The sequence below is a fragment of the Lipotes vexillifer genome, unplaced genomic scaffold, assembly GCF_000442215.2.
Source record: "Lipotes vexillifer unplaced genomic scaffold, Lipotes_vexillifer_v1.1 scaffold164, whole genome shotgun sequence".
Taxonomy (NCBI): domain Eukaryota; kingdom Metazoa; phylum Chordata; class Mammalia; order Artiodactyla; family Lipotidae; genus Lipotes; species Lipotes vexillifer.
The window spans coordinates 4645861-4672474 of NW_006789313.1; the positions used below are offsets into that span (position 1 = coordinate 4645861).

The following is a 26614-nucleotide window of genomic DNA, read 5'->3' on the forward strand; positions in this document are numbered from 1 at the left end:
ACTAAGCCCGTGTGCAGCAACTACAGAGCCCACGTACTCTGAAACCCGTGCACCACAACTAGAGCTAAGTCACGCACCACAGTGAAAGATCCCACATGCCACAACTAAGACCCAATGCAGCCAAAAAAATAAATAAATAAATATTAAAAAAAAAAAGAGAAAGAAAATTGAGCCCCCCAAATTGTTAGGTGATTAGAAATTCAAATGAGGTAAAAATGAAGGTTTTCTTTTATACTTACCTGTGGAATCAAATGAATCCAGCTTGTATCTAGGAATCAAGTTGAGCTATAGGATTTATCAACTATCTGGCATCATTTCTGGAAAATAAAAAAATTAATAAATTAAAAAATATGCAGGGCCTTCCCTGGTTTAGAAAGTGGCACAGTGGTTAAGAATCTGCCTGCCAATGCAGGGGACACAGGTTTGAGCCCTGGTCCAGGAAGATCCCACATGCCACGGAGCAACTAAGCCTGTGCACCACAACTACTGAGCCTGCCCTCTAGAGCCTGCGAGCCACAACTACTGAGCCCACGTGCCGCAACTACTGAAGCCTGTGTGCCTTGAGCCCGTGCTCCGCAACGAGAGAAGCCACTGCAATGAGAAGCCTATGCACCTCAACGAAGAGTAGCCCCCACTCACCGCAACTAGAGAAAGCCCATGCACAGCAACAAAGACCCAACGCAGCCAAAAATAAATAAATTAAATAAATAAATCTTTTTAAAAAATATGGAAATGCTCTGACTATAAGACTTGAATGCACACCAGCCTACTCCACACCAAGTCACACCCATACAGCCTCAAGGAAAATTAACCTCAAAGAAAACTGTTCATTCTTTAGTTGAATCTCCATTCAGCAGTATAAATTGACCCATCTACTTGGAGGATGTCATCAAATGCCCAAACTCAGTATCAGACTAGGGCAGGACTTCTGTACAAGCTCCGTTATTTGTATAAATTTAAAAGTTTGGGTAAAACTGTGCGATAAATCTAACCAACCTCTGAAAGGTTATAAAAGTCAACAGTCTAACAAAAGAATAGGTATGCAAAAAAGAAGGAGCCGTGTGCTGGTTGCAAACAGAGCTTGGCAGCCATGGGATAAATAGCATGGGTTACTACCAGTCTCTCCAAGTTCACAGGGTATGTGATTGCAGAAAACACTCGTAACCACCACAGGATAACCACAGTCATTAAATTCACAAAATCCTTTCAAAAAAAAAAAAAAAAAAGGAAGGAGTTAAGAACTCCTAAGAGTCAAATAAATGAGAAGTCAACCTAAAATAGTCAGCTTTTTTTTCAAAGCATGTTTCAATTTCATTTGAGCCAGTGTCAATTATATTTAACCTCTACTTCTGTTAAAGTTTTACCAGAATAAACTAAAGAAAACCTTCCCTTGACATAGCAAATTTGAACTAGCATTCTTTGGAGCACAAATCGGCCACAAGATGGCACTGTAAGAAAGAGGCTTTAATTTGTTCTTCCAGAGCTTGAGTGTAATCTGAACTTTTAGGTGAAACAGACTGGACACAAAGCTCATCACCTAAAATGATGAGTGAAACAGACTAGACACAAAGCTCATCACCATAAGCAACCTTCATACTATTCCCTACTCTTCACCTAATTACTAACTAGAAAATTCTATTACATTTAATGATCATTTAAAATTATTAACTCCACGTTACTGTTACATTTTTATCATGTTCCTTTTCATGCAGCAATGGGGAAATTTAAAACTCCACAATCTCAAATACAATCTAGCTAGAAAGACAACACTCATGAAAATTAATGTCTATGGTAAGTACAAAATAAGTGGGAGAGAGAACCAAGTAATGTTAAGAAGAATCATTGGTCAAGGAAGCCTTCATGAAAAAAAAAAGGTAGGTCTTGAATGAGCCTCAAAATTGCACTTAGAATAATATTTATTATATATATATGAGAGTTGCTAAGAGAGTAATCTCAAAAGTTCTCAACACAAGAAGAAAAAATTTGTAACTAGGTGTGGTGATGGATCTTAACTAGAATTACTGTGGTAATCATTTTATAGTATATACACATACTGGATTATTATGATGAACACCTGAAACTAATATAATGTAATACGTCAATTATATCTCAATAAAAGAAAAATTGCACTCTCCAATATGTTAACACCACGTACAGCCTAAATTTAAATTAAACTAAAAAATTCTTCAGTCACATTTTGACTGCTCAATAGCCTCATGTGGCTGATCGCTACCAAACTGGATAGTACACATATAGAATATTTCCATCATCACAGAAAGTTGTGTTGGACAGCAGTGCCTTAAAGGGTGGGTAAGACTAAAATAAGCTGACGGAAAGGAAGTAGTAACTATCGTTCTTAAATATTCCTACAATCTGTCAAGAACTATTGAAACCATTTCAAACTTTACAACAAAAGTTTTTCTCATATTTACAAAAAGGAAATTTGAGGCTCAGAGAAGTTAAATAAATTTCAAAAGTCCATCTAGCTATTAAGAGCTAGGATTTAAACCCAATTCTGTCACAACTCCATATTTTCACTTCACAATGTCACTTCCTACGTGAAATAAGAAGCAGAGCTACAAAAGATGGTTTGCTTTAGAACTAAGAATGACATACTGGCTCAATAGGTCAGAAAGAAAATGAGGTGTTTTAAGTAACTCAGAGATATAATCAAAGTGTTATTTTACTCCTTGTCCTATACTTGAGTGGTGCTTTAATTATTCAAAATGTATTGGAGATCAGCAGCATGAGAAATTAACTAAGGGAACACAGGAAGCAAGACTTATTGCGAGATTTCACCATTTCTTATTGTGAGAGTTTCAACATTGTCTAACCTCAAAAGTCCATGTCCAAGTACTTCTTACACAAAAATAATTACAGATTTAAAAGTGTAACTTCTCTATTTGTCTCATCTCACAAACAAAACCCAGATTGCAAAGGGCCTGGTCTTTGTGTCCTTGGCACGTAGCACAAAGCCTAGCACATAAATCCTGATGATATATGATGCCTTTCCCAAAGTGTGATGCTCCCTGCAGGATTCTAGTCACGCTTCAGCAAGTGTTATTCTACCACCTGAAGGCCACTGTATATTTACTGAGTTGTTTAGGGAGCTAAAGTAAACATTCTGTAAATACCCTATTAACAATCAATGACCTGCTCATTTTGTTTCCTGTGGCAATAAGTTCTTCAAAGGACTGGTGCTCAGGCTTCCCTGGTGGCGCAGTGTTTGAGAGTCCACCTGCCCATGCAGCGGACAGAGGTTCGGGCCCCGGTCCGGGAAGATCTCGCATGCCGCGGAGCGGCTGGGCCTGTGAGCCATGGCCGCTGAGCCTGCACGTCCAGAGCCTATGCTCCGCAGTGGGAGAGGCCCCAACAGTGAGAGGCCCCAGCACCGCAAAAAAAAAAAGGAAAAGAAAGAAAGAACAAAAGGACTGGTGCTTACAGGCAAAGGGTACATTTTACATGTCAACAGATGCTTCATGAGGCCTGATAACAAACCACAAACAAATTGCTAATACTGAATCAGCTGATGCTTCTATTTTAAGGTTAGGTTATCACTCAGTTTTACTCAGTTCCATTCCAACTTACTCAGTGCCTACTGTGTATCTCACACTATGGGATACAACGGTAACTCGACGAACCTATCTTTTTTAGATAGAAAAGGCACATACACATGTGAAACAGAGAACACTTTAAGGCATCATATCTTGGTCAAATTTCAAGTACTTACATTTATGATCCCATCAGCGTTTAACCATTCCTACTGAGGATGTCCAAATCCAATTCCCCTTGATTTTTAGGGGTCTGCAGCAGATGTTACAGAGGCTTTCACACTGCTGCTTCTGGGCTGGCACACACGGTGCTGAAGACCTAGGCCCTCCTTCCTCAGTGGATTCCATCTTCAACCTGAAGCAGAAGGAAAACAACACAAAACTTTGTACAGGAAGTAAAAGCTAAATTGGTTGCTTGGCACCGTCCTCTTCTAGAGACAGCTCTGTAAGGCTGTACTATCAGAACAGACACCCACATTTTATTTCCCACTCACTGTCAGTTATTTTAGCCAAGAATACTGATTGTTTTAACCTCTTAGTGCAGGAAGAATCCGCTCAGAGCACATATGAAATGAAAGTGGTGAGATCAGAAACACTGACTGATCATACAGCTCATCCCAAGAGACCACCAGTTCACCCAATCCCAGTCCCACTGCTGGTGGAGCAAAATAATGAAATAAAAATATAGTACCTGAGGGCTTTGGGTCAAAACAGCAATAAGGAATGATTTAAGATCAATATGAAAAGGCAACAAAACCTACTCTGTTAACTTCATATTTTATCTATTTCATAATACTTTGCCTATCTTAGAATTTATAAAGCACTGTCCATATATGTCCACATAGTACCTCATTTTGCAAGTACTACATCATCTCCATTTTATAGGTATACAAGCAAGGTTTAAATAAATGGCAGGCAACTTAGCTTAGTGGTTAAGGTAATGGATTTTGAAGTTGGACAGAAGTGGATTTGAATCCTAGCTCCCCCATATATTTGCTGTGACCTGGGGCAAGTTACGCAACTTCTCTAAGTCCCAGATTCCCTTTCCATAAAATAAGGACAAATACCACCTACCTCTTAGAACTGTTGTGAAGATTAAATGACATAAAATAAATATAAAATACTTTGCACAGTAGCTGGCATGTAGTTAAATATTTAGTATATTGTTTCTATTAAGTGTCCAAGATCAACCAGCTAATAAGAATGCAAATATTCTGCCTAAAATTTCACACTTTCACAATAATCTTGAAGCCAGGAAAGTCACTCATATACTCATAAATGCCCTTCCAAATCCAAGATTTGTGTCTTTTAAGAAAAAAAAAAAGTTTGCTTTCCCCTTCCTTTCATTCTTTACTTAGCAATGAAGACTCCAATGTAGTCTAAATAAAATTACTCCATAACAACAAAAGCATACTTCCATTGAAAACTAATTTTTCTCCCAATCAGCAAAACCTCCTAACTGGAAAACTAGATGTTTCACAAGACGTGATCTGGGCCTTTTAAGACTTTTAAAATAGCCTTGGAGTAATTCACAAAGGCTTCTTCTTTTATTTTGCATGTTTACAGCCCCCAAAACATTTCCGTTTTTCCTAACTTAATGCTAAAAGATGAGTTTACTCACTCAACACCATAATTTCAGAAAGATATCCAGCCCATATTTTGCCAAGTAAACATGGCAAGCATGCTCCTTCTGCACTTGTGAATACGAAGACCATGTGGCTTCTCTGATTCACACTGTCATTCCTTCTCAACATTAAATATGTGTTCACAACAAAATAAACCATCTCTTACTTAAACTGAAGTGGGCAAGGATATATTCACATACAGGCCATCAGCATGGTTTTGGTTTTGATAGAAAATCCTTTATTGTTCAATCAAGATATTTAGGGTGTTGGTTTCTAGTCATCACTATGTGCACAAAATAACAGGAAGTACTGCATATTTAGAGTCCATATAAACAAAAATATATCAAAACCCAACTCAAATGTCACATGTTGACAAATGACTTATGTACAAGGCTTTTGATTTTGAAGGGAATAACAAGATTGTAAACCACCTAAATGTACACCAACAAAGGTTAAATAAACTATGGTATGTACATACATAGATTTCTATGTAACCATGTTAAATAATGTGGACCTTCTATATTTTCTCACTTGGAAACACTAAGTGGGAAAAGTAAGATACATGGTAGAGTATGTATAGAAGAGGGGTAACTACATACATTTGCTTATATACGCATAAAATATCTCAGAAAGGATACACAAGAAATTATTAACGCTTACTGAGGAGGGGAATCAGGCTTAGGAGACTTCATTATGTACACTATGATCCCTTTTGAATTTTGAGCAATGTGAATGTATTACCTATTCAAATAACATAAATTTAACAGTAAAGCTTGAGAATTATAATTATAATCCTTATAATTATAAGGATTATGAGGGATCTACACCTGGCTATTACCACATTCCATGCGCTAGTTTATGTCTCTCTCATACCTACTACCTGTAAGGATAACACATACATTATATTCAGACTAATGTATGTCACTCAAAGTCACTAGGCAAACATTTTATGAGAAAAATAATATCCACAATAAATTTATTGCCTACTTCTAGAAGGTATGTCACATGGACTAGTGTTTGGACTTTGTATACTTTGATCTTCAAAAGCTAAACCTGGGACTTACCTGGTGGCGCAGTGGTTAAGAACCTGCCTGCTAATGCAAGTTATATGGGTTCGAGCTCTGGTGGAGGAAGATCCCACATGCCGCGGAGCAACTAAGCCGGCGTGCCATAACTACTGAGCCTGCGTTCTAGAGCCTGTAAGCCACAACTACTGAGCCTGAGTGCTACAACTGCTGAAGCCCACACGACTAGAGCCCGTGCTCTGCAACAGGAGAAGCCACCGCAATGAGAAACCTAAGCACCGCGTCGAAGAGTAGTCCCCGCTCGCTAGAGAAAGACTGTGCGCAGCAACGAAGACCCAATGCGGTCATTAATTAATTATTTTTTTAAAAAGCTAAGCCTAAGAATAGTTCAATGACTCACCCAAGATCACTGGAGGAGTAAATTGTGGTGCTGGAATTTGATTTAGGCTTGCACTATACTAAGGCCCCTCATCTTTTTCAGTATATCCTAAGCTTTTTAGGGCACAGTGCCGACATTAAAATTGGGAGCCCCTTTTAGAGCTCATTAAAATCATCTGACTTCAGAGTTTGCAGCCTAGTCCCACTAAGAAAGCCGAACTGCTCTGAACAAAGACCAGGGCAAAGACAACATCCACTGCAGCTCCCACAAACCCAGTAAGAACCTGGGCCCTGAGGATACAGGTGAATTAAAACTGACTAGTCTGAACTCCTCCTCCCAAGATCTACCCTCTCACTAAGGGAGACAGAAGTCAAAACAGCATTGAGATAATAATAGTACATTTTCCTCCAAGCAAAATGAATCCAGGCATTTTGCAGAAACACCATGTACATGAAGCAGAGTCTACTGTTCCTAGGTCACCCTGTTTCGGAGAAGGAAGGCAGACCCAGTCCAGCAGAGGCCCACGTGGAAACAAGCCAGGCAGATCATTTCACTTCCTTTCTCCAATCTGCACACAGCCAAAGTTAATCGCCTTGTAGCTCACCCACACTCCAAGGCTGGCTTGAAATAAAGGCCTGCTACCAGGATACAATGGCTCAAATTGAAGAGAAATTCAAAACAATTAGGAAGCAAAATTAAGTGCATACTCACCAGCCACCACTAAAAGGAAAGAGAGAAGGTGGAGAGACAGGAAGTAGCTTTGAGAAGTGGCCTCAGAGCCTGATTGGCTAATGATGATTCCCTCCTCCTTTACCTTAAAAGGTGCTGAAATGATGAAACCCCCCCCCCCACTTCCCCTACTTGACTCTTTAAGGACCAATGATCCTACTTGCACTGTTTTCATTTTTTTTTTTTTTTTTTTTTTTTGGCGGTCCGCGGGCCTCTCACTGTTGTGGCCTCTCCCGTTGCGGAGCACAGGCTCCGGACGCGCAGGCTCAGCGGCCATGGCTCACGGGCCCAGCCGCTCCGCGGCATGTGGGATCCTCCCGAACCGGGGCACGAACCCGTGTTTCCTGCATCGGCAGGCGGACTCCCAACCACCGCACCACCAGGGAAGCCCACTTGCACTGTTTTCAGATTAAACTTTTTAAACCAAGTTTCCTTTTAATATACTTAGCACAAGCAAACATGGGCTAATTCGAGCTATTTACACACGTTCTTGTTCAGTTGGACCTACTGCAAACAATTTTCATTCCTTTGGGATAATTTCATATCCTTTGTGACCTCAACATGGTTAATTTATGCAAGGTGACAGGTTTCATTATAAACAGTCTAGATCTACTCAAGTTAGAACTTACCATCAGGGTAATATTCAAGTTAACAGGCTTAGCAGAAAAGATACTGGAAGAAGACATCCACCTGCAATCCAAGGAGAAAGGATTTATAAGAAAGCCACACTGGGGCTTCCCTGCTGTCGCAGTGGTTGAGAATCCGCCTGCCAATGCAGAGGACACGGGTGAAGATCCTAAATGCCGTGGAGCAACAAAGCCCGTGCACCACTACTGAGCTCTGCACTCTAGAGCCCGCGAGCCACAACTACTGAAGCCCACGCACCTAGAGCCCGTGCTCCGCAACAAGAGAAAGCACCGCCAGCGCACCGCAACGGAGAGTACCCCCCACTCACCACAACTAGAGAAAAGCCCGCGCGCAGCAACGAAGACCCAACGCAGCCAATAATTAATAATTAATTAATTTAAAAAAAGAAAGAAACCCACACTGCCGACACCTTTATCTTGGACTTACAGCCTTCAGAATTTTGAGAAAGTAAATTTTTGCTGCTTGAGCAACCCAGTCTGTACTTCTTGTTATGGCAGCCCTAGCAAACCAATACACTGTGTGACCTTAAATAAATTACTTACATTTTTCTAAAGTTCAATTTCCTCAACTGTAAAATGGAGATAGTAATAATACCTGCCCTGTAAGGTTGTTGTGAGAATTGTAAAGCTCATAGCATAGTAAGCACTAAATAAATTCTAGCTATTATCATTATAAAGATTAAATGAGGTTATGCATGTAGAGAGCACTTAGCTCAATGTCTATTACACAAAGAAAGTTCTACTCAGTATTAACTATTTTTAATAAACTGATTTTTATTGTCTTCCTATTTCCAAATTAATGCCTTTTAGACCAGTCTAGTTTGTGCCATAATTAAGTCAGATGCAACAGGCTTTGACATAGCTCAGAAACAGATTAACCAATCCCATCCAATCCAACAAACATTTGTTGAACACTTACATTTTGTTAGATTTATTCCTAAGTACTTGATATGCTTTTATGTTATTATAAGTGGTATCTTTCCTAAAAATTCTGTTTCTCCTTGTTTGAAGCTCTTTTATAAAGATAAAATTTACTCTTACATGTTACTTTCTAGCAGCCTTGCTAAGCTTCCTTATTGAGTTAAAAAATTTATCCCCCAGTTTCTTCTGGATTTTTTATCCATAATCAAACCACATGCAAATAATGAGAAAAAATTATTTTCTTCTTTCTAAACTTTACATGTTTTGGTGAACAAAATTTCTCAATTTTAATATAATTAAATTTATCAATATTTTCTCTCATACTTTAGAAACCCGTCCCTTCATCTCAAGGTCTAAAAGATATTTATGTGTATTTTCTGTAAATTTTACTGAAGTATAGTTGATTTACAACGTTGTGTTAATTTCTGCTGTACAGAAAAGTGACTCAGTTATAGATACATATTTTTTCATGTTCTTTTACCATTATGGTTTATCACAGGATATTGAATATAATGTTCCCTGTGCTATACCATTGGACCTTGTTGTTTATCCATCCTATATATATGTTTGCATCTGTTAATGGCAAACTCCCAATCCTTCCCTCCCCCACCTCTCTTCCCCTTGGCAACCACAAGTCTGTCCTCTATGTCTTTTACGTGTATTTTCTACCTAAGAGTTTTCAAGTTTATTTTTGAATGTCAGCCCTTAATCCATCTGTAGTTCACACACACACACACACACACACACACACATACCCGTATTAGAACAAATCACAATTCTAGCCTTGACCTGGAAAGCCTGGCTTGCTGTGGGCCCTGGCTGCCTCTCCAGCTCGTCTCACACCACACTTCCCGCTTTCATTGCTCCAGCCACTCCGTGTCTCTTCTCTTTACTTACTGATTCTTCTGATACAGCTCAACTCCTGTCATTTACTTAGTGATGAGTTCCCCAGTTTGTTCTCCCATTAGAACTTCCCTTAGTACTGTGTATTTCTTATAGTGCTTGTTGCTGCTGTACTTTTGCTTGTGTAATTACTTGATTAATGTCTGTCCCCAACTAGACTCTAAGGTCCATGAAGACATGAACCATGTCTATTTTGGCTAAACTACCATATCCCCAGAACCCACCAAGGTGTCCAATAAATATGAAGTAATGAATAAATATCAATCATCTACATGAAAATCACCAATACACTGGTTGTTCTTGTTAAAAATGCACACTCTCCGTTTTTAATTCAGAGGGTCTGAGACACAGCTTCACGGATATGCTCCCAGCGGGGTGGTGGTACCCACCTTTTCTAAGATTCACTTGGCCAGGTTTTCCGAGTTCATTCCCATTCTCTGTAGCTTCCCCAGACTAAAATAGGACGGGGGGGAGAGTAGTCTGAATTGGGTTATGAGGCCCCCTTACGGGGTACTTCACCTCAGCCATTGAACTCACTTCGCTGGCCGTGAGTCTGTTCCAAGCTCCGGCTAGGGAGGCATCCGCCAGGCCCCTCCGCAAGGGCGGGGTCGATGGCATCTCCTGCCCAGTCTGCCCTCGCACGGAGCCCCGTTCTCTGGGAACTCACCTCCCCGAAACTCAGGGAGAGCCCTGTTAGGGCCGCTCTTGGCCCTAGTCTCAGACCTTCCCAAGGGACATGGGGTGGAGTGACTACGCGCACTCAGCTCGTGGCCCCATCGATGAGCTTCCCGCCGCCCTGTGGCGAAAAACTAGTTTAGTCCACATTTATAAGGCTCCCAAACCTAAATACATTTGTCGGTTATGGTGACTTCCCGCAACACATTGCGACATGCAAATACTGCGGAGCGTTCCTCCCCTGGCAACTCCTCGCTGGGACGCACGCGCGCTACGTGATCCCGCCTTTTGGCTGCGCCGGCGATACTTGGGAGAGGGTTGATGACGTCAGCGTTCTGGCTCCATGGCAGCTCGGCGGCGGCGGCGGCGGCGGCGGGGGACAGGCGGCAGCCGGGCGCGAGGTTTGGAGTGCATTGTGGGGGGCAGAAGGCTGGGGGGCGGGAAGTTGGAAAAGGAACGGTCCCCTGTGCTATAGCCCTTCCTACTTCCATCGCCACCTGAACCAGCACTTGTCTTGGTACCGAACTTTGAAATTTTCTGTTCTCAAGAGCTTTTGGGATTACAGAACTGTGTATAACAGCTTGTTGACCTGTAATAACTAAGTGCCAGCACTATCTTAAATACCTAATGTCATCCAGTTAAAAAAAATTGTCAGGTGCATCATTGTTTTATGTACCACTAAGCAAGGAGAAACGCTTCCAATTAAAACATGATTCACTACTTATAAGTCATCCACGGTAAAATGCATCCCAGTTTCAGTGATAATAAAATGCAACTCTTAGAACTGACTTATGATGAGATATCATACTCTGTGTATTGTGTTCTTACGTGCATAGATCCACCCCATAAATTCGGTACTGTGTTGTCTTCCTCTGGATTTATCAGTTGGGTCAACTGAGGTACTAAGAGATGAAATAACTTCTACGCGATTAAACAGCTGAAAAAGACGGGGCTGGGCTCTAAGTTAGGCACAGACTCCAGAGCACTCTAGTAACCATTATCTCATACCACCTTAGGTAGTTTGAGGATAGATATTTGGGTGGTATTGGGGCACAAGTAAACGGAAGAGATAAGCAGGCTATGAGACTCATGCCTCAGGCCATGAGCTCACCTCAAGGCTCCATTTTGCTTTGTTTAGTTTTATGTGGCTAGAATAGCAATTCAGGAACTCACACTGTTTTCAAGAACAGTGGTGTGGCAGTTATTTCTTTGTAAATTTACAAAACCACCTCAATCTATTTCTTTAAAAAGATGTTTTTTCAAAGTAGCATCATATTCAGTGTGTACTCATTCTTTCTTTTGCTTCTTTGCCCATGCTTTTGCCCATTCTGTATCACTGAATGAAGCTGAAAGAGTTAATCATGGCAAAACAGCTACAGAAGACCCTCCACCTGCAAAGAAAATTCGAAAATGCCAGAAGATGAAAAAGGAGCCTGTGGCTGGAGGAAAGGCTGATAATGACAGGATGGAAAACAAGCAAGGTCAGCTCCCCAACATACATAGGCCAGGGAGCACCTGGGCCAGCAAGGGGTCTCTGGGAGGGGTGAGGGTCGGGGGGTGGTATCTTGTTTTTTCAACTCTTATTTCTTCCTTTCTTGAAGATATAATTAACTTTCTATCTTTTGGGCATACCACAGGACTAAACTACTTTCTCAAAATCTTCAGTTTCCTGTATTTGAGATGAACTGAGACCTGGGCAGATCAGGAGTGCTTGGGAAGGGTAAAGTTAATTATGACAGGTTTCTGTCTAACCATGACAGATATTTTTGATTCCCATACAAGTAGATGTGGTACATATCTGTCTTTCCTCAGAGTCTGTGAAGACCTTGCTGTTAAAGGGCAAAGCTCCAGTGGACCCAGAGTGCACAGCCAAGGTGGGGAAGGTGAGAGACTCCCATTGATTTCTCAGGGAGCAGTTGTTCGTTTGTTATTGAGATTCCTGTCTGGAACATTGCTAGTATCCATTTTAGGAATGCTCTGCAAAATATTACTAGTGATTAACTCTCTCCAAGGCTGAGTGATGGCAGGGGTGGGGTTTGGGGGTAATCATCAGGGTGATTTTTGGCATGGTTAACTTCCGGAGTCGTCATCAGCTTTCCACACCTCATTCTCTTTCTCAGTTAGAAAATTGTATCATTATCAATGTTCTAATGAGAAACTGCCCTGGTATGTATGGCATGAGTTACTGATGAATGGGAAAAGGATTTGAAGAATACAGAAGTGCTTCCTCTGGAACAGGTTTCCTTTAACTGAGTTAGACTGATTTGTATTTCTGTAATTACAAAAAGGCAACATGTTTTCATCATAGAATGATAGTTTATGTGTAGAAGAACGTACTTTTGCATTTCTTTCCCTGGAAGATGCATGTTGGTAGAGTGGGAGAATATTACCTCGAGGCATAAGAAAATTTAGAGCCTCGCTTAGGATCTCATCAGGGCTGTGACTGTACAAATGTCACTTTTTTTCTTTTCTCTCTAGGCCCATGTATACTGTGAAGGAAATGATGTCTATGATGTCATGCTAAATCAGGTAAGGGAAGAAACTATTTTATTTATGAGAATTTCTTCTTGATAATTATTGTTGACAGTGTCCCAGTGCCCAAATCTTTAATTCTGAAGTCCCTTATATTAGCCCCTAGGGGGTTCATACTCCCAAGTACTCAGCCCTAGTGCACTCTACCTGATTGATAGTGGAGTCCTCTATGAAAAGCAGATCTTTTAGCAGATTTTATGTCTTTTATTGAACCTATGAACCCTCTGTTCATATCATTTTGCACATTTTCTGATAGGTTGTTGGTCTTTTTTCTTATGGGCTTTGAGGAACTTTATATAATGTGGAGGATAGTCCTTTGTCTATAATATAAATTGCTTATATATTTTCCAAATTTGTCATTTGCCTTTTGATTTTCCTTATGGTATACTTTTTGCCCTTACTGAAGTTTTACATTTTTATGTAGTTAAATTTATTTATTTTTTTAAATTTACTTTTTATTGAGGTAACATTGGTTTATAACATTGGTTTATAACATTATATAAATTTCACATGTACAACATTAGATTTCTACTTCTGTAAGCACTACAGGGTGCTCACCACCGAAAATTTAGTTCCCATTTGTCACCATACAGTTCTGTATGCTCATCAGAGATATGGGTCTCTAATTTTCTTTTTTGTGTTGTCCTTGTCTGGTTTTGGTATCAGGGTAATGTTTTGTTTTGAGGGAGGTTTTTAAATTACTATTTCAGTCTCTTTACTAGGGTTTGGTCTATTCACATTTTCTATTTCTTTATGATTTAGTCTTGGAAGGTTGTATGATTCTAAGATTTGTCCATTTCTTCTAGGTTGTCCAGTTGTTGGCATATAGCTAGTCATAATATTCTTTTATAATCCTTTGTATTTCTGTGGTACTCATTGTTATTTCCCCTCTTTCATTTCTGATTTTATTTATCAGAGCCTTATCTCTTTCTTTTCTGAGTCTAGCTAAAAGTTTGTCAATTTTGTTTATCTTTTCAAAGAACCAGCTGTTAGTTTCATTGATCTTTACTATTGTCTTTTTAGTCTCTATTTCATTTATTCCTACTCTGATCTTTATTATTTCCTTCCTTCTGCTGACTTTGGGCTTCATTTGCTCTTTTTCTGGTTCCCTTAGGTGTGAAGTTAGATTGTTTATTCAGGATTTTTCTTGTTTCTTGAGGTAGGCCTGTATTGCTTTAAATTTCCCTTTTAATACCACTTTTGCTGCATCCCATATATTTTGGTATGTCTTATTTTCATTTCATCTTCAGTATTTTTAATTTCCCCTTTGATTTCTTTGTTGACCCAGTATTTGTTCAGTAGCATGTTGTTCAGTCTCCACATATTTGTGATTTTTCCAGCTTTCTTCTTGTAGTTGATTTCTACATTGTTGTAGTAGTTTCATGTGATCAGAAAAGATTTTTGATACGATTTCAGTCTTCTTATATTTATTGAGACCTGTTTTGTACCTCAACATATCAATACGATCTATTTTTGAGAAAGTTCCTTGTGCACTCGAGAAGAATGTGTATTCTGCTGCACTTAGATACAGTGTTCTGTACAAATCTATCAAATCTATCTGATCTAATGTTTCATTTAAGGCTGCTGTTCCCTTATTAACTTTCTATCTGGATGATCTATCCATTGATGTAATTTGGGTGTTAAAAGTCCCCAACTATTATTATGTTGCTGTCAGTTTCTTCCTTTAGGTCTGTTAATAATTGCTTTATATATTTTGGTGCTCCTGAATTAGGTGTACATATATTGAAAAACTTGTCTTCTTAATGAATTGTCCCCTTTGTCATTATGTAATGTCCATCTTTGTCTCTTGTTAACTTTTTTTCTTGATGTGTATTTTGCCTGATGTGAGTATTAATTATACCTGCTTTCTTTTGGCTGCCATTTGCTTGGAGTATCATCTTCCATCCCTTCACTTTGAGCCTGTTTGTCTTTAGAGTTGAGCTGAGTCTCCTGGAGGCAGCATATAGGTGGATCTTATTTTTTAATCCATCCAGCCACTCTGTGTTTTTTGTGGGGTTTTTTTGGTTTTTTATTTATTTATTTTATTTTTTGGCCGCATTGGGTCTTCGTTGCTGCGTGCGGGCTTTCTCTAGTTGCAGCGAGTGGGGGCTACTCTTCATTGCCGTGCGCAGGCTTCTCATTGTGGTGGCTTCTCTTGTGGAGCATGGGCTCTAGGCATGTGGGCTTCAGTAGTTGTGGCATGCGGGCTCAGTAGTTGTGGCTCACGGGCTCTAGAGCACAGGCTCAGTAGTTGTGGTGCACGGGCTTAGTTGCTCTGCAGCATGTGGGATCTTCCCGGACCAGGGCTCGAACCCGTGTCCCCTGCAGGCAGATTCTTAACCACTGCGCCACCAGGGAAGCCCCACTCTGTGTCTTCTGATTGGTGAATTCAATACATTTACATTTAGGATGATTATTGATAGATGAAGACTTAGTATTGCCATTTCATCTTTTGTTTTCTGGTTGTTCTATATCTCCGTTGTTTCTTTTTCCTTGTGTTTCTGTTTGCCAGTTTGGTTTGGTGGTTTTCTATGATGTCTTTCTCAGTTTCCTTTTTTTTAATGTTTAGTACCTCTGCTCTGGATTTATGCTCTGTGGTTATCATGAGGTTTGTATAAATGTCTCTTAGATAAAATAGTCCTTTCTCTGCTGATAGCATCTTCATTTGACTATATGGCTTCCATCCTCTTCCTCTTCCCCTTTTATGTATTTGTTGTCTCAAATTATCCCTTTTTATGTTGTAAGTTTGTTACCAAATTGAAGTAGCTATAGTTGTTTTTTCTGCTTTTTTCCCCTTTAATCGTTATGCTGTTTAAACCTATTCTGATAGAGTTGCAATTTTCTGATTCTGTTTATCACCTTACTCAAAGTTTTGTGTACCTTTGTCTTTTTCTTTCAAGTAGAAGAGCTCCTTTCAACATTTCTTGTAAAGCAGGTGTAGTGGTGATGAACTCTCTCAACTTTTGTTTGTTTGGGAAAGCCTTTTTTCTCCTTCATATCTGAATGATAACTTTGCTAGGTAGAGTATTCTTGGCTAACAGTTTTTATCTTTCAGTATTTTGAGAATGTCATTCCACTCCTCTAGAGTTTCTTCTGAAAAATCTTCTGCTAGCCTAATGGGGATTCCTTTATAGGTGATCATACTTTTTTCTCTGGCTGCCTTTAAAACTCTTCTTTTATCATCTACTTTTGACAGTCTTAATATAATGTGCCCTGGAGAAAATCTTTTTGTGTTGAGGGAATTAGATGCTCTCTTAGCTTCATGGAGTGGTCTATCAATTTTCTTCCCCAGGTTTGGGAAGTTCTCAGCTATTATTTCTTTCTGCTTGGTTCTTTTATAGTTTTAATCTCGTCAGAAAAGTATTCCTTCTGTTCATTAATTTTATTCCTGAGCTCATTGAACTGCCTTTCTGAGTTTTCTTTTAGCTCATTGAGCTTTTTCATGACAGTTATTTTGTATTCTCTATCAGTTAGATCACAATATTTCGTGACTTTAAGTTTGGTTTCTGGAAAATTGTCACTTTCTTTTCATGATACACTGTAACTGTGGTTCTTTGTGGTGTTTGATGAGTTGTTCCTCTGCCAGTACGTCTGAAGTAGCAAACACCGCTCTTCTTTAGGTAAAGCTTTTTTTAAAATCTTGATTCTGAGGATTCAACAGGTTAGAAATTAGAGGCCTTTCTTTTGTTTTCCAGTAGGTGGCGCTGTAACACAAGTTTTTGGTTTCTCTTATCGGACCTGCCTCTAGTTAAATTTGAGAGCACTTTCCACCCTCCACCACCTCTGTCAGGGGTCACCCGGTGCCCTCCTTATCACTGCTGTGCCTCCAAGGTCATTGGTGCTTTGCTGCTGCTGCTGTCACTGGCGTCACCACCTGGGGCACCCGGATGGCAGGAGCCTCCGTTTGTCTGGGATCTCCTAAGACACAGGAGAAGGTGCGGGGAGCCGGGTCGCCACTGCCTCTGAGTTGTCTGGTATTGTTGTGTTCAGCCGGGAGCTGCCACTGAGGGTGAAGGTGCAGGGGCCAGAGTCACGGGCCCTCCATGGCTCCCCTGTCACTGCTGCCCAGTTACCTGTGGCTGCCAGCACCACTGCAGCCAGGACGCCAGAGTCCTGTGCACCGCCTCACCTGCTGCTGCCAGGTTCTCTGGGGGCACGGAATCGCGGGCACCGCCTCCACTGTTGCCCTGGTTCCACCTCCTCTATGTGTCCCAGTCCACCCACCTTTAGATGTACAGATGTGTGGAAATCTCTGGCACCCTGGAGTGTAAGACAGAGGCATCTTTGTTGAGTTGTGGATTTTTTTTACTGGTTGTAGATTGAAGGGGAGAGATGAAGGGAGCATCTTTTCTCCACCATGATGCTGATATCCAATTTTTTCTTTTTAATCTTTTTTCTCTTTGTTTATTTTTGTTGTTTTGGATAGATACTACCCCTGCCTGGTTAATGTATAGATACTACCCCTGCCTGGTTAATGTATAGATACTACCCCTGCCTGGTTAATGTATTTCCTGAATATGTCTTCATATTTGAATGGATTGATCTATCATATATACTTTTAACAGCTACCTAGTATTCTTTTATTACCACTTTTTTCAGTTAAAATATCCTGAGCAGATAGGAAAGATCCTAAGGCCCCTTTTTGTTCTACCATCTGCGACTTTATAATGTGAGCAGACATGAGGTAGGCACAGGAAAAACACTTAACAAAGAAGACTGCCTTGATGACCAGGGCTTGGCCTTACAGCACAACTGCTGTTCCTTATCATGGACTGCTCATTCTCTTCACTCAGAGTAAGTTACTCACAGGATACCACTTTTTAGATACTAGTCACATTTTCTCTAAATGTCTCCAGCTCAGGTCACGTTAGGTACGGGGCAGATGTGGCAGTGGTTTCTGCCTGTCCTCCCTCCCCTCCTAACATCCTGCTCTCAGCTCATTGTCAGATTGCTGCAGCTGACAAACCAGAGCAGTAAGTGGAACTATTGAAGAATAAGTTGTCTAAACAAACAAGCATAATAGTTACAGATCTTTGGGGCATCAAAATTGTTTTCCCTTGGAAAATAATTATTGGGAATGGATTGGGAGCTGGAAAATACATATGGTCTCGGAAACATCTATGGAGGGAAGTGATGATATCTGAGGTTGGGTAGAGGTTTTAGGAAGTGTCCAGCCTTTAATTCCTAGGAACTCAAAGTTTAATATAGAAACCCTTTTCCTCCTTTCTTATATCCTTACTCTTACATGAACCTAATTTTCTTGTCCCTTGCTGTCCTTTCCTCATGGCAATTACTGGTACCTGTGACCAAGGAAGAGTCATTAGTTTATGTAGCTTCCATTTGCAAACTTCTGTCCTTTTATGTTCATATTTCTATCATCGTAGACCAATCTCCAGTTCAACAACAACAAGTATTATCTGATCCAGCTGTTAGAAGATGATGCACAGAGGAACTTCAGTGTTTGGATGAGATGGGGCCGAGGTAATGACTTTTTTTGTGGATTTTATGAATTATTATTCAGAAAGCCAAAAGCAACCAAGTGAGTAGCCAAAGGATCCTCTGGGTTTAAATTGGTGAAGTGGAGTTTCTATAACCTGTCAGAGGCTGAGGAATCAAACTGTGCTGCCTGAAATTGGCCAGCATCCTCGTTTGCAAGTTCCCATCGGAAAAACTACTAGCAGCCTGTTGAGGCTGAGAACTCTCCTGCACTTGGGCTGCTAGTGCCGTTCAGAGGCAACAGGATCAGTTCCCTAAGCCCTTTCACCTTTTCCTTCTTCCCTTCCTGCCCATTTGTCAGATGCTAAGCGGAGAAACCTTAGAGAGCTGGCTTGTTGCTATCAGAGAACTGTTCTTGGGTTGGGGGGCAGAGAACCATCTTACATGTGGCATTTACTTTGCAGTTGGGAAAATGGGGCAGCACAGCTTGGTGGCTTGTTCTGGGGACCTCAGCAAGGCCAAGGAAATCTTTCAAAAGAAGTGAGTGCTAAGAAATGAGTACAAAAAATATACCCTTCGTCTTCTTGGATATCTCTTCTTTAAGAATTTTATAGTAAGTGTGATCTGGCCTAAATGATAATGTCTTTCCACTGTGACACTGTGTGATCGGAACACCAAATTGCATCCTCAGTTAGTGATTAAGTCACCTGGAACCATGAAATTGACTAAAAAGAGAAGAGGCTAATATATTCAGCACGTGACCAACAATTTAGGAAATTTGGGGAAAATGAGATGAGACTATTCAGCTACAGTTTGAAAAATTATTTTACTATGATATGAAAAACTTTCTGGAGTCTCTGGGAATGTTTCTTTCAGAGAAAAGGATTGGATAGGGATCTTTTGTCTTAAATCTCAATGACTTTTGTGATGTTTGGGGCCTTTGGGAAGCTCAAGCGTCCTTTTTCCCATTTTTTTTGTTCCCTTTGTCTCTAGAGCTTTTCTGTCCATTCAGGGTCCTAATTCAGAATCCAGATTTATGGAAAATTGATGTTGCAGGAAATAAAAGTTTGAAGATGTTCTTAGGAAATAATTGTAAGCCCATCCCTAGTAGTAGACCCTTGTTTGTAAGATTTTCTCACCACTTTGAACTTTACAGATTCCTTGACAAAACAAAAAATAATTGGGAGGATCGTGAGAAGTTTGAGAAGGTGCCTGGAAAATATGATATGCTACAAATGGACTATACCACCAAAACTCAGGTAAACTCTGACTATATGTTTAGGGAAGAACTCTTTCCTCTTAACCAGGGTGAAGTCTAGCAGAGTGACTTAGATGAGGTCCTAGTCTCTGTTATTTACTAAGGTTCTTATAAAATCTTAGGTCCTGTTTCCAGAAGTTTAATATTATGAATCAAGAGAGGAGTAATAAATAGTCAAACTGATAAAACTACATTTAAAGTTGCCTTCACTTCTAGTTATATACCAGTTTAAAAAAAAAATACTTAATTTTGAATGCTGAGTTATAACCAGGATGCTAAAAGGATCTGTCTTGAAAGCTGTCACATATCTGAAAAATGGAAAACCAGTCTTTTTAAGGTGAGAAGATTTGAGATACAATAGCTTCTTTACATACTTAATGACATATTTGGAGGGCCTTTTAGACTTACTCTGAGTGTTTAACTATGGGAAGCAGAAGTAGGACTAGAAGGTGGAAGTCACACTGAGTACAACTAGGTTAATAATGGAATGGGCCTGTGTTCAAGCAGAGGCCGATGTTGACCTGCCAGGAATATTGTAGAGCCAGTCCTTGCAGGGACTATAAAATAGATCCTTTCAGATTTTATGACTTTTTTTTTTTTTTTGCTGTAGAGTGAAGAGGAAACAAATAAAGGTGAATCTCTCAAATCCCCCCTGAAACCAGAGTCACAGCTAGATCTTCGTGTACAGGAGCTGATAAAGTTGATCTGTAATGTCCAGGCCATGGAAGAGATGATGGTAGAAATGAAATACGATACCAAGAAAGCCCCACTTGGTAGGACTTCAGATTCGATCCTACATTCTCACTTCATATTCTAATTCCTTTACCAGGATATTTTATCACCATCATGATTTAAAGCTTGCTGATATTACTGAATAAAGAAAGACAGATTTGGGGTGAGAGGTTGCATGGGGGGAGGAAGAACAATTTTGAAAGTTGAAAGGTGAGAGTCTTTGTTGGGCAGGGACACAAATACAGTTTACAGGCTGGGACCCTAGTTGTGGAGTCTGATCTCTGGCTGGGTCTGCAGGGAAGCTGACAGTGGCACAAATCAAGGCAGGTTACCAGTCTCTTAAGAAGATTGAGGATTGTATTCGGACTGGCCAGCATGGACGAGCTCTCATTGAAGCATGCAATGAATTCTACACCAGAATACCACATGACTTTGGGTAAGGCCTCTGCTGTTAACTTCACTTTGGTCTTCTGCCCAGCCATATCCCCTACATCACTCATCAGCAACTATAATCCTTTTAATTTTTCATTTCTAAGGAAATGATCATCTTGAATAGCTGTAGAGCAAAAATGATTTATAGATAGCCTATTTAATCAGCTTATGAGTATGGGATGTGATCTCCTGGCCTGATTACAACCATATTCTCTGACAAAGTGGAAGTTACCAACTCAAGAGAGAGTGGGTCTAGCTATCCAACCAACATGTAAAACACCTTCAGGCATATCACCCTGTTTCCTATTCTTTAAGGTGACAGTAACACACTAACACTATTTCTGTGAACTCAAAGGATATTAGGTATATAAAATACATTTTATCTTTGTTGATTCTGCATTCTGGTGCTTACTTTATTTTTAGTCCTTTATTGCTTTATAGAAGCCTGTGACCTAGAAATAACCCCGAGTGGTCAATAGGTATATTTCTGCCTCTAGATAGGACTTCATCCAAACTATTCCTTATTGATGTCAATACATCTTATTTTTATTTATTTTTTAAAATTTTTATTTATTTATTTTTTTCGGTACGCGGGCCTCTCACTGTTGTGGCCTCTCCCGTTGTGGAGCACAGGCTCCGGACGCGCAGGCTCCGGAAGCGCAGGCTCAGCGGCCATGGCTCACGGGCCCAGCCTCTCCGCGGCATGTGGGATTTTCCCGGACCGGGGCACAAACCCGTGTCCCCTGCATCGGCAGGCGGACTCTCAACCACTGCACCATCAAGGAAGCCCCATCTTATTTTTAAAAAGTTCCCATAAAAAGGAATTTTAACTCTAGTCCCAAATGTCAAAATCTATATAGTTTGTTCATTTTATCCTACTCAGAGTATATGCATAATATCTCTTTATACATTTGGGAGTTAAAATCTCTTACAGATCTCTATCAAATGGAAAACCCCAGTTTCTTATAACTATTTTCTAAAGGACCTATCTTTAGTCTGTTATTTTTAGTCATGTGCCTTTGGGCCACACATCAGAGAACTAATTATTGGTTATATCTGTGTCCTAGACTCCGTACCCCTCCATTAATCCGGACAGAGAAAGAACTGTCAGACAAAGTACAGCTACTAGAGGTGAGATATGTGTGGATTGGGAAGTATTACATCTCTTGTCCCAGGTTCCTCCCACACTGATTTTCTGTCTTATCTTGTCAGGCTTTGGGAGACATTGAAATTGCCATTAAACTGGTGAGGACAGAACTGCAAAGCCCAGAACACCCACTGGACCAACACTATAGAAAACTACATTGTGCTTTGCACCCTTTAGACCATGAGAGTTATGAGTTCAAAGTAAGAAAAATGATCATTTATTTTCATAACAAAATAAATGATCCACCCTTCCCCAACCCCCTGTTCTCTGACTACTTCTGGTTAAGAGAAAACCTGAGGGCAGAACTTCTATTTACTAGGAACTGGGAAGGTAGGGCTCTTTCTAGCTGCCCTTGTGAGACCATTTGGGCCAACTTATACCAGAGGCCCTGAGGTTCTTCAGCTCACCGTGGTCTCTTAGAGTCGGCATCAGCCATTTCTTTCATTCTTCTTCACAGGTGATTTCCCAGTACCTACAGTCTACACATGCTCCCACACACAGTGACTATACCATGACCTTGCTGGACGTTTTTCAAGTAGAGAAGGAGGGTGAGAAAGAAGCCTTCAGAGAGGACCTTCATAACAGGTCTCCATTTAGCTTTGGGTTTGGGAAGACATTCCCTTGCCTGAAGCACAGTTATGGAACTTATAGAGAAGGATAGCAGAGACAGCTGTTGGTGTTTTTTTATGCTTATGGCCTATGTTTGCAGGAGAGCAAGAGAGAGTACAATAATATTGGCTTTTCCTTAGGATGCTGCTATGGCATGGTTCCAGGCTGAGTAACTGGGTGGGAATCCTGAGCCACGGGCTTCAAATTGCCCCACCTGAGGCTCCCATCACAGGTTACATGGTGAGTAGAAACTGAACCCTGGAGGTAGGTACAGGGGAAAAGAATACAATTTTCTCAGTCCTTTCCCCCCCCCACCCCGCCACCACCTTTTTTTTCCCCTTGGTTAGGATTAGGTGGCGACCTGGCATTGACTATGACCTTCCTTTCTTAAATTCCTAAGGATATCCCTCCTTTCTCCCCAGAAAGCAGAGAGTCACTGATGCTTCTGCCTTCTCTTGGAACAGAATTGTGAGGGGAAATGGAGAAGGGTCTATATTGTATTTAAGATAATAGAACACAGGGTCAGTGGTATGAGCCTCCCTTCTAACACAATGGGTTAGGCAGTTGACCTTGTTTTTTTTTATTTATATGTTTCAGTTTGGAAAAGGAATCTACTTTGCTGACATGTCTTCCAAGAGTGCCAATTACTGCTTTGCCACTCGCCTAAAGGATACTGGACTGCTGCTCCTGTCAGAGGTAAGGCAGGAACACATCCGTGATTTCTAGTTTATTATTAGTTCCTATTTTTCCAAAGAGAAAAGTTCAGCCACAGAACCAAGAGGTTCACCTGGGTTCTTCCCTCTCAGGGAGAACCTGAGAGGGAAGCCAAGTGCAATTTCCACTGCATTCGATTCTGCTGGAGTAGGAGAAGAAAGTACTGATGGAGTTTTCTGTTTGGCTTTAGAGCCATTCATTTCAGTAGGATGTGGTCATTTAAAGATCCTTTTCTTTGCAGGTAGCTCTAGGTCAGTGTAATGAGCTACTAGGGGCCAATCCAGAGGCAGAAGGATTACTTCAGGGCAAACACAGCACCAAGGGGCTAGGCAAGATGGCTCCCAGTCCTACGTGCGCCATCACCTTGTAAGTACTCAGAGCCTGGAGGGTCAGAAAACTCCTTTTGGCCAGATAAGACTCTCTACTTTCTCTATTCAAACTTCTGAACCAGAGGCAGATGTTGACACACATTCTTCCATTTGGCAGGAATGGGAGTACAGTGCCCTTAGGACCAGCAAGTGACACAGGAATTCTGAATCCAGAGGGTTATACCCTCAACTACAACGAATTTATTGTCTATAACCCCAACCAGGTCCATATGCGATACCTTCTAAAGGTTCGATTTAATTTCCTGCAGCTGTGGTGAATGTTGATATTAAACAAACCAGAGAAAATATGGTCTTCAAGCAAGAAAACAGGCAACGTTGTACTTTCGATTTTCTCATATTTTTTGTAATAAAGACAGTACAAATCTTCCACTGGCTTCTTCGGGCTTTACTTCTGCAAGCACATATTTCTTCTGATGTTAGTGTATCTTTATTTCCAGGACAGAAAATACAGCTTCTCTGCATATGCCACAGCTAGCTCTGCAGGTTACTCAGGATCCTGTTCTGTTCTTTCACAGCAGAATAGCCTCTGTGCATTGAGGGAGACTAATGGAGGTTAATGTTCTTCTCCATTTAATACAGTTTTTCTGCAAACTGGAGTTTGTTGGGTAGTAGTATAGGAAGGGTAGAGGCAGCAAAGACTGAATTGTTTCCCATACAAATCTTCTCACTTGCCTTTTTCCCCTGTTTACCACCTGTAGACCAGGTCTCCCACCACTTAGCATCCTAGGTCTCAGCAGATGTCCAAAATTTGGGGTAGCACTTGGAGGACTGTCACTAAGCCTAAATATATCTCAGGGAGGAAGGGAGAGAAGGAGAATGATTTTGATGTACCCCACTCCATCTAAGAAGAACCAAAGTCTAAAACAGATCCAGAGACTTCTTGACTATTTGTAAACACATGCAACAAAGATAAACACACACATACAACATACTTCCTTAGTAACAATGAAGATTATTTAAATGAAAACAATAGCTGGTAACTTTTTAGAGACCAGATTACCAATATCTATCAAAAATTTTAAATGTATACACCCTTTGACCTAAAAATTACAGATGTACATGTTTACATAGATGATGTCACTACAGAATTGTTATATGCAAAAAAACCCATAAATAAGGAACTAGTTAAATATATTCTCTCATTGAAATACTATGCTGCTGTTAAAACTAGACTATACACTTCAAAAAAATGTAAGAGAAGGGAATACTTCCCAACTCATTCTATAAGGCAGTATAAAACTAAACCCAGATAAAGATATCACAAGAAAATTATAGACCAGTATCCTGTAAGAATGTAGATACAGGTGCAGTGGTTAATAATCCACCTGCCAATACAGGGGTCACAGGTTCAAGCCCTGGTCCAGGAAGATCCCACAGGCTGCAGGGCAACTAAGCCCGTGAGCCACAACTGCTGAGCCCGTGTGCCACAACTACTGAAGCCCACGCGCCTAGAGCCCATGCTTCGCAACAAGAAGCCACCGCAATGAGAAGCCTGCGCACTACAACGAAGAGCAGCGCCTGCTCGCCACAACTAGAGAAAGCCCACGTGCAGCAATGAAGGCCCAACACAGCCAAAAATAAATACATTTATTAAAAAAAAAAAAAAAGAATGTAGATACAGGGACTTCCCTGGTGATCCAGTAGTCAAGAATCCACCTTCCAATACCGGGGACATGGGTTCGATCCCTGGGTGAGGAACTAAGATCCCGCATGCTGCGGGGCAACTAAACCTGCGTGCCACGACTAGAGAGCCTGAACGCCGCAACTACTGAGCCCGTGCACTCTGGAGCTCGTGCGCCACAACTAGAGAAGCCCGCATGCTGCAACTAGAGAGAGAAGCCCACAATGAAGAGCCCACATGCTGCAATGAAGACCCAGCTCAGCCAAAAAAAAAGAATGTAGATACAAAAATAAAATACTATCAAGCCTAAACCAGCAAACCATGAAAAAGGATTATACAGCATGACCAAATGAGATTTACTGCAGAAATGCAAGGTTGGTTCAACATACGAAAATCAACCAAAATTGATGGTTGTGACTTTTGCCAAATGTAGGGCAAAAGTCACATGACCATCTCATTAGATGCAGAAAAAGCACTTGGCAAAATTCAACACCCTTTCATGATAAACATTCAACAAACTAAGAATGGAAAGGACCTTCTTCAACCTAATAAAGGATGTCTATGAAAAACCGCAAAAAGACTGAAAGTTTTTCCCCAAAGATCAGGAACAAGACCAGGATATCTGCTCTCACCACTTCCATTCAGCATTGTACTGGATTCTGGGCACAGTAATTAGATAAGGAATACAGGGGAAAAGGCATCCATATTGAAAAGGAAGAGGAAAAACTATATTGGCAGATTACATGATCTAATATATATATATTAGATTACATGATCTAATATAAAAATCACTGAATTATAGGGTGAAAAACAGGACTCCCCTAACACCACTAGTCCAGTGCTTAAGGCTCCGGGGAAGGGGGAATGGGTTTGATCCCTGGTCAGGGAACTAGGATCCCGCATACTGTGCAGTGTAGCCAGAAAAAAAAAAAAAAAGGTGAAAATGAATTATATCTCAATTAAAAATGCTATACTGAATTTTTGTGATATATATTTTTCCTTTATAAATAGTGGCCAAAAGAGTTGCATTGAAATATACATACTATGAAGTTTAAGTAATAAAATGCAACAGGCTCCCAAACAGTAAAATAGACATTCATGAGTACATACTGATATGTGAATGACTCAGTAAGTAAATAAGTGGGGAAGAGGGGATAAACATTCCTTTTAGAAGAATTTCAATTAATATAGAAGGGCTGAGGGAAATAGAAAATCATCATTAGAAAATCACAGTAATGGGCTTCCCAGGTGGCGCAGTGGTTGAGAGTCCGCCTGCCGATGCAGGGGAC

The 26614-nt window shown here is 40.6% G+C and overlaps 1 protein-coding gene across 2 annotated transcripts; it reads left to right on the forward strand.

Moving 5' to 3' along the window:
• The first annotated feature begins 10798 nt into the window (after positions 1 to 10798).
• Positions 10799 to 24069, forward strand: PARP2 (poly(ADP-ribose) polymerase 2). Of its 2 annotated transcripts, none has more exons than XM_007462538.1 (16): positions 10799 to 10856; positions 11790 to 11998; positions 12270 to 12338; positions 12934 to 12984; positions 18372 to 18468; positions 18888 to 18963; positions 19580 to 19682; positions 20292 to 20454; positions 20711 to 20849; positions 21913 to 21976; positions 22058 to 22192; positions 22450 to 22577; positions 22742 to 22841; positions 23199 to 23297; positions 23557 to 23681; positions 23802 to 24069. In XM_007462538.1, exons 1-16 carry the CDS (start codon positions 10799 to 10801, stop codon positions 23959 to 23961), a joined length of 1776 nt encoding a protein of 591 aa, XP_007462600.1. In that variant the 3' UTR covers positions 23962 to 24069. The 2 variants fall into 2 exon arrangements, with proteins under 2 accessions (XP_007462600.1, XP_007462601.1); XM_007462539.1 differs by having other exon boundaries at positions 11790 to 11936; positions 12268 to 12338.
• Positions 24070 to 26614: the final 2545 nt, after the last annotated feature.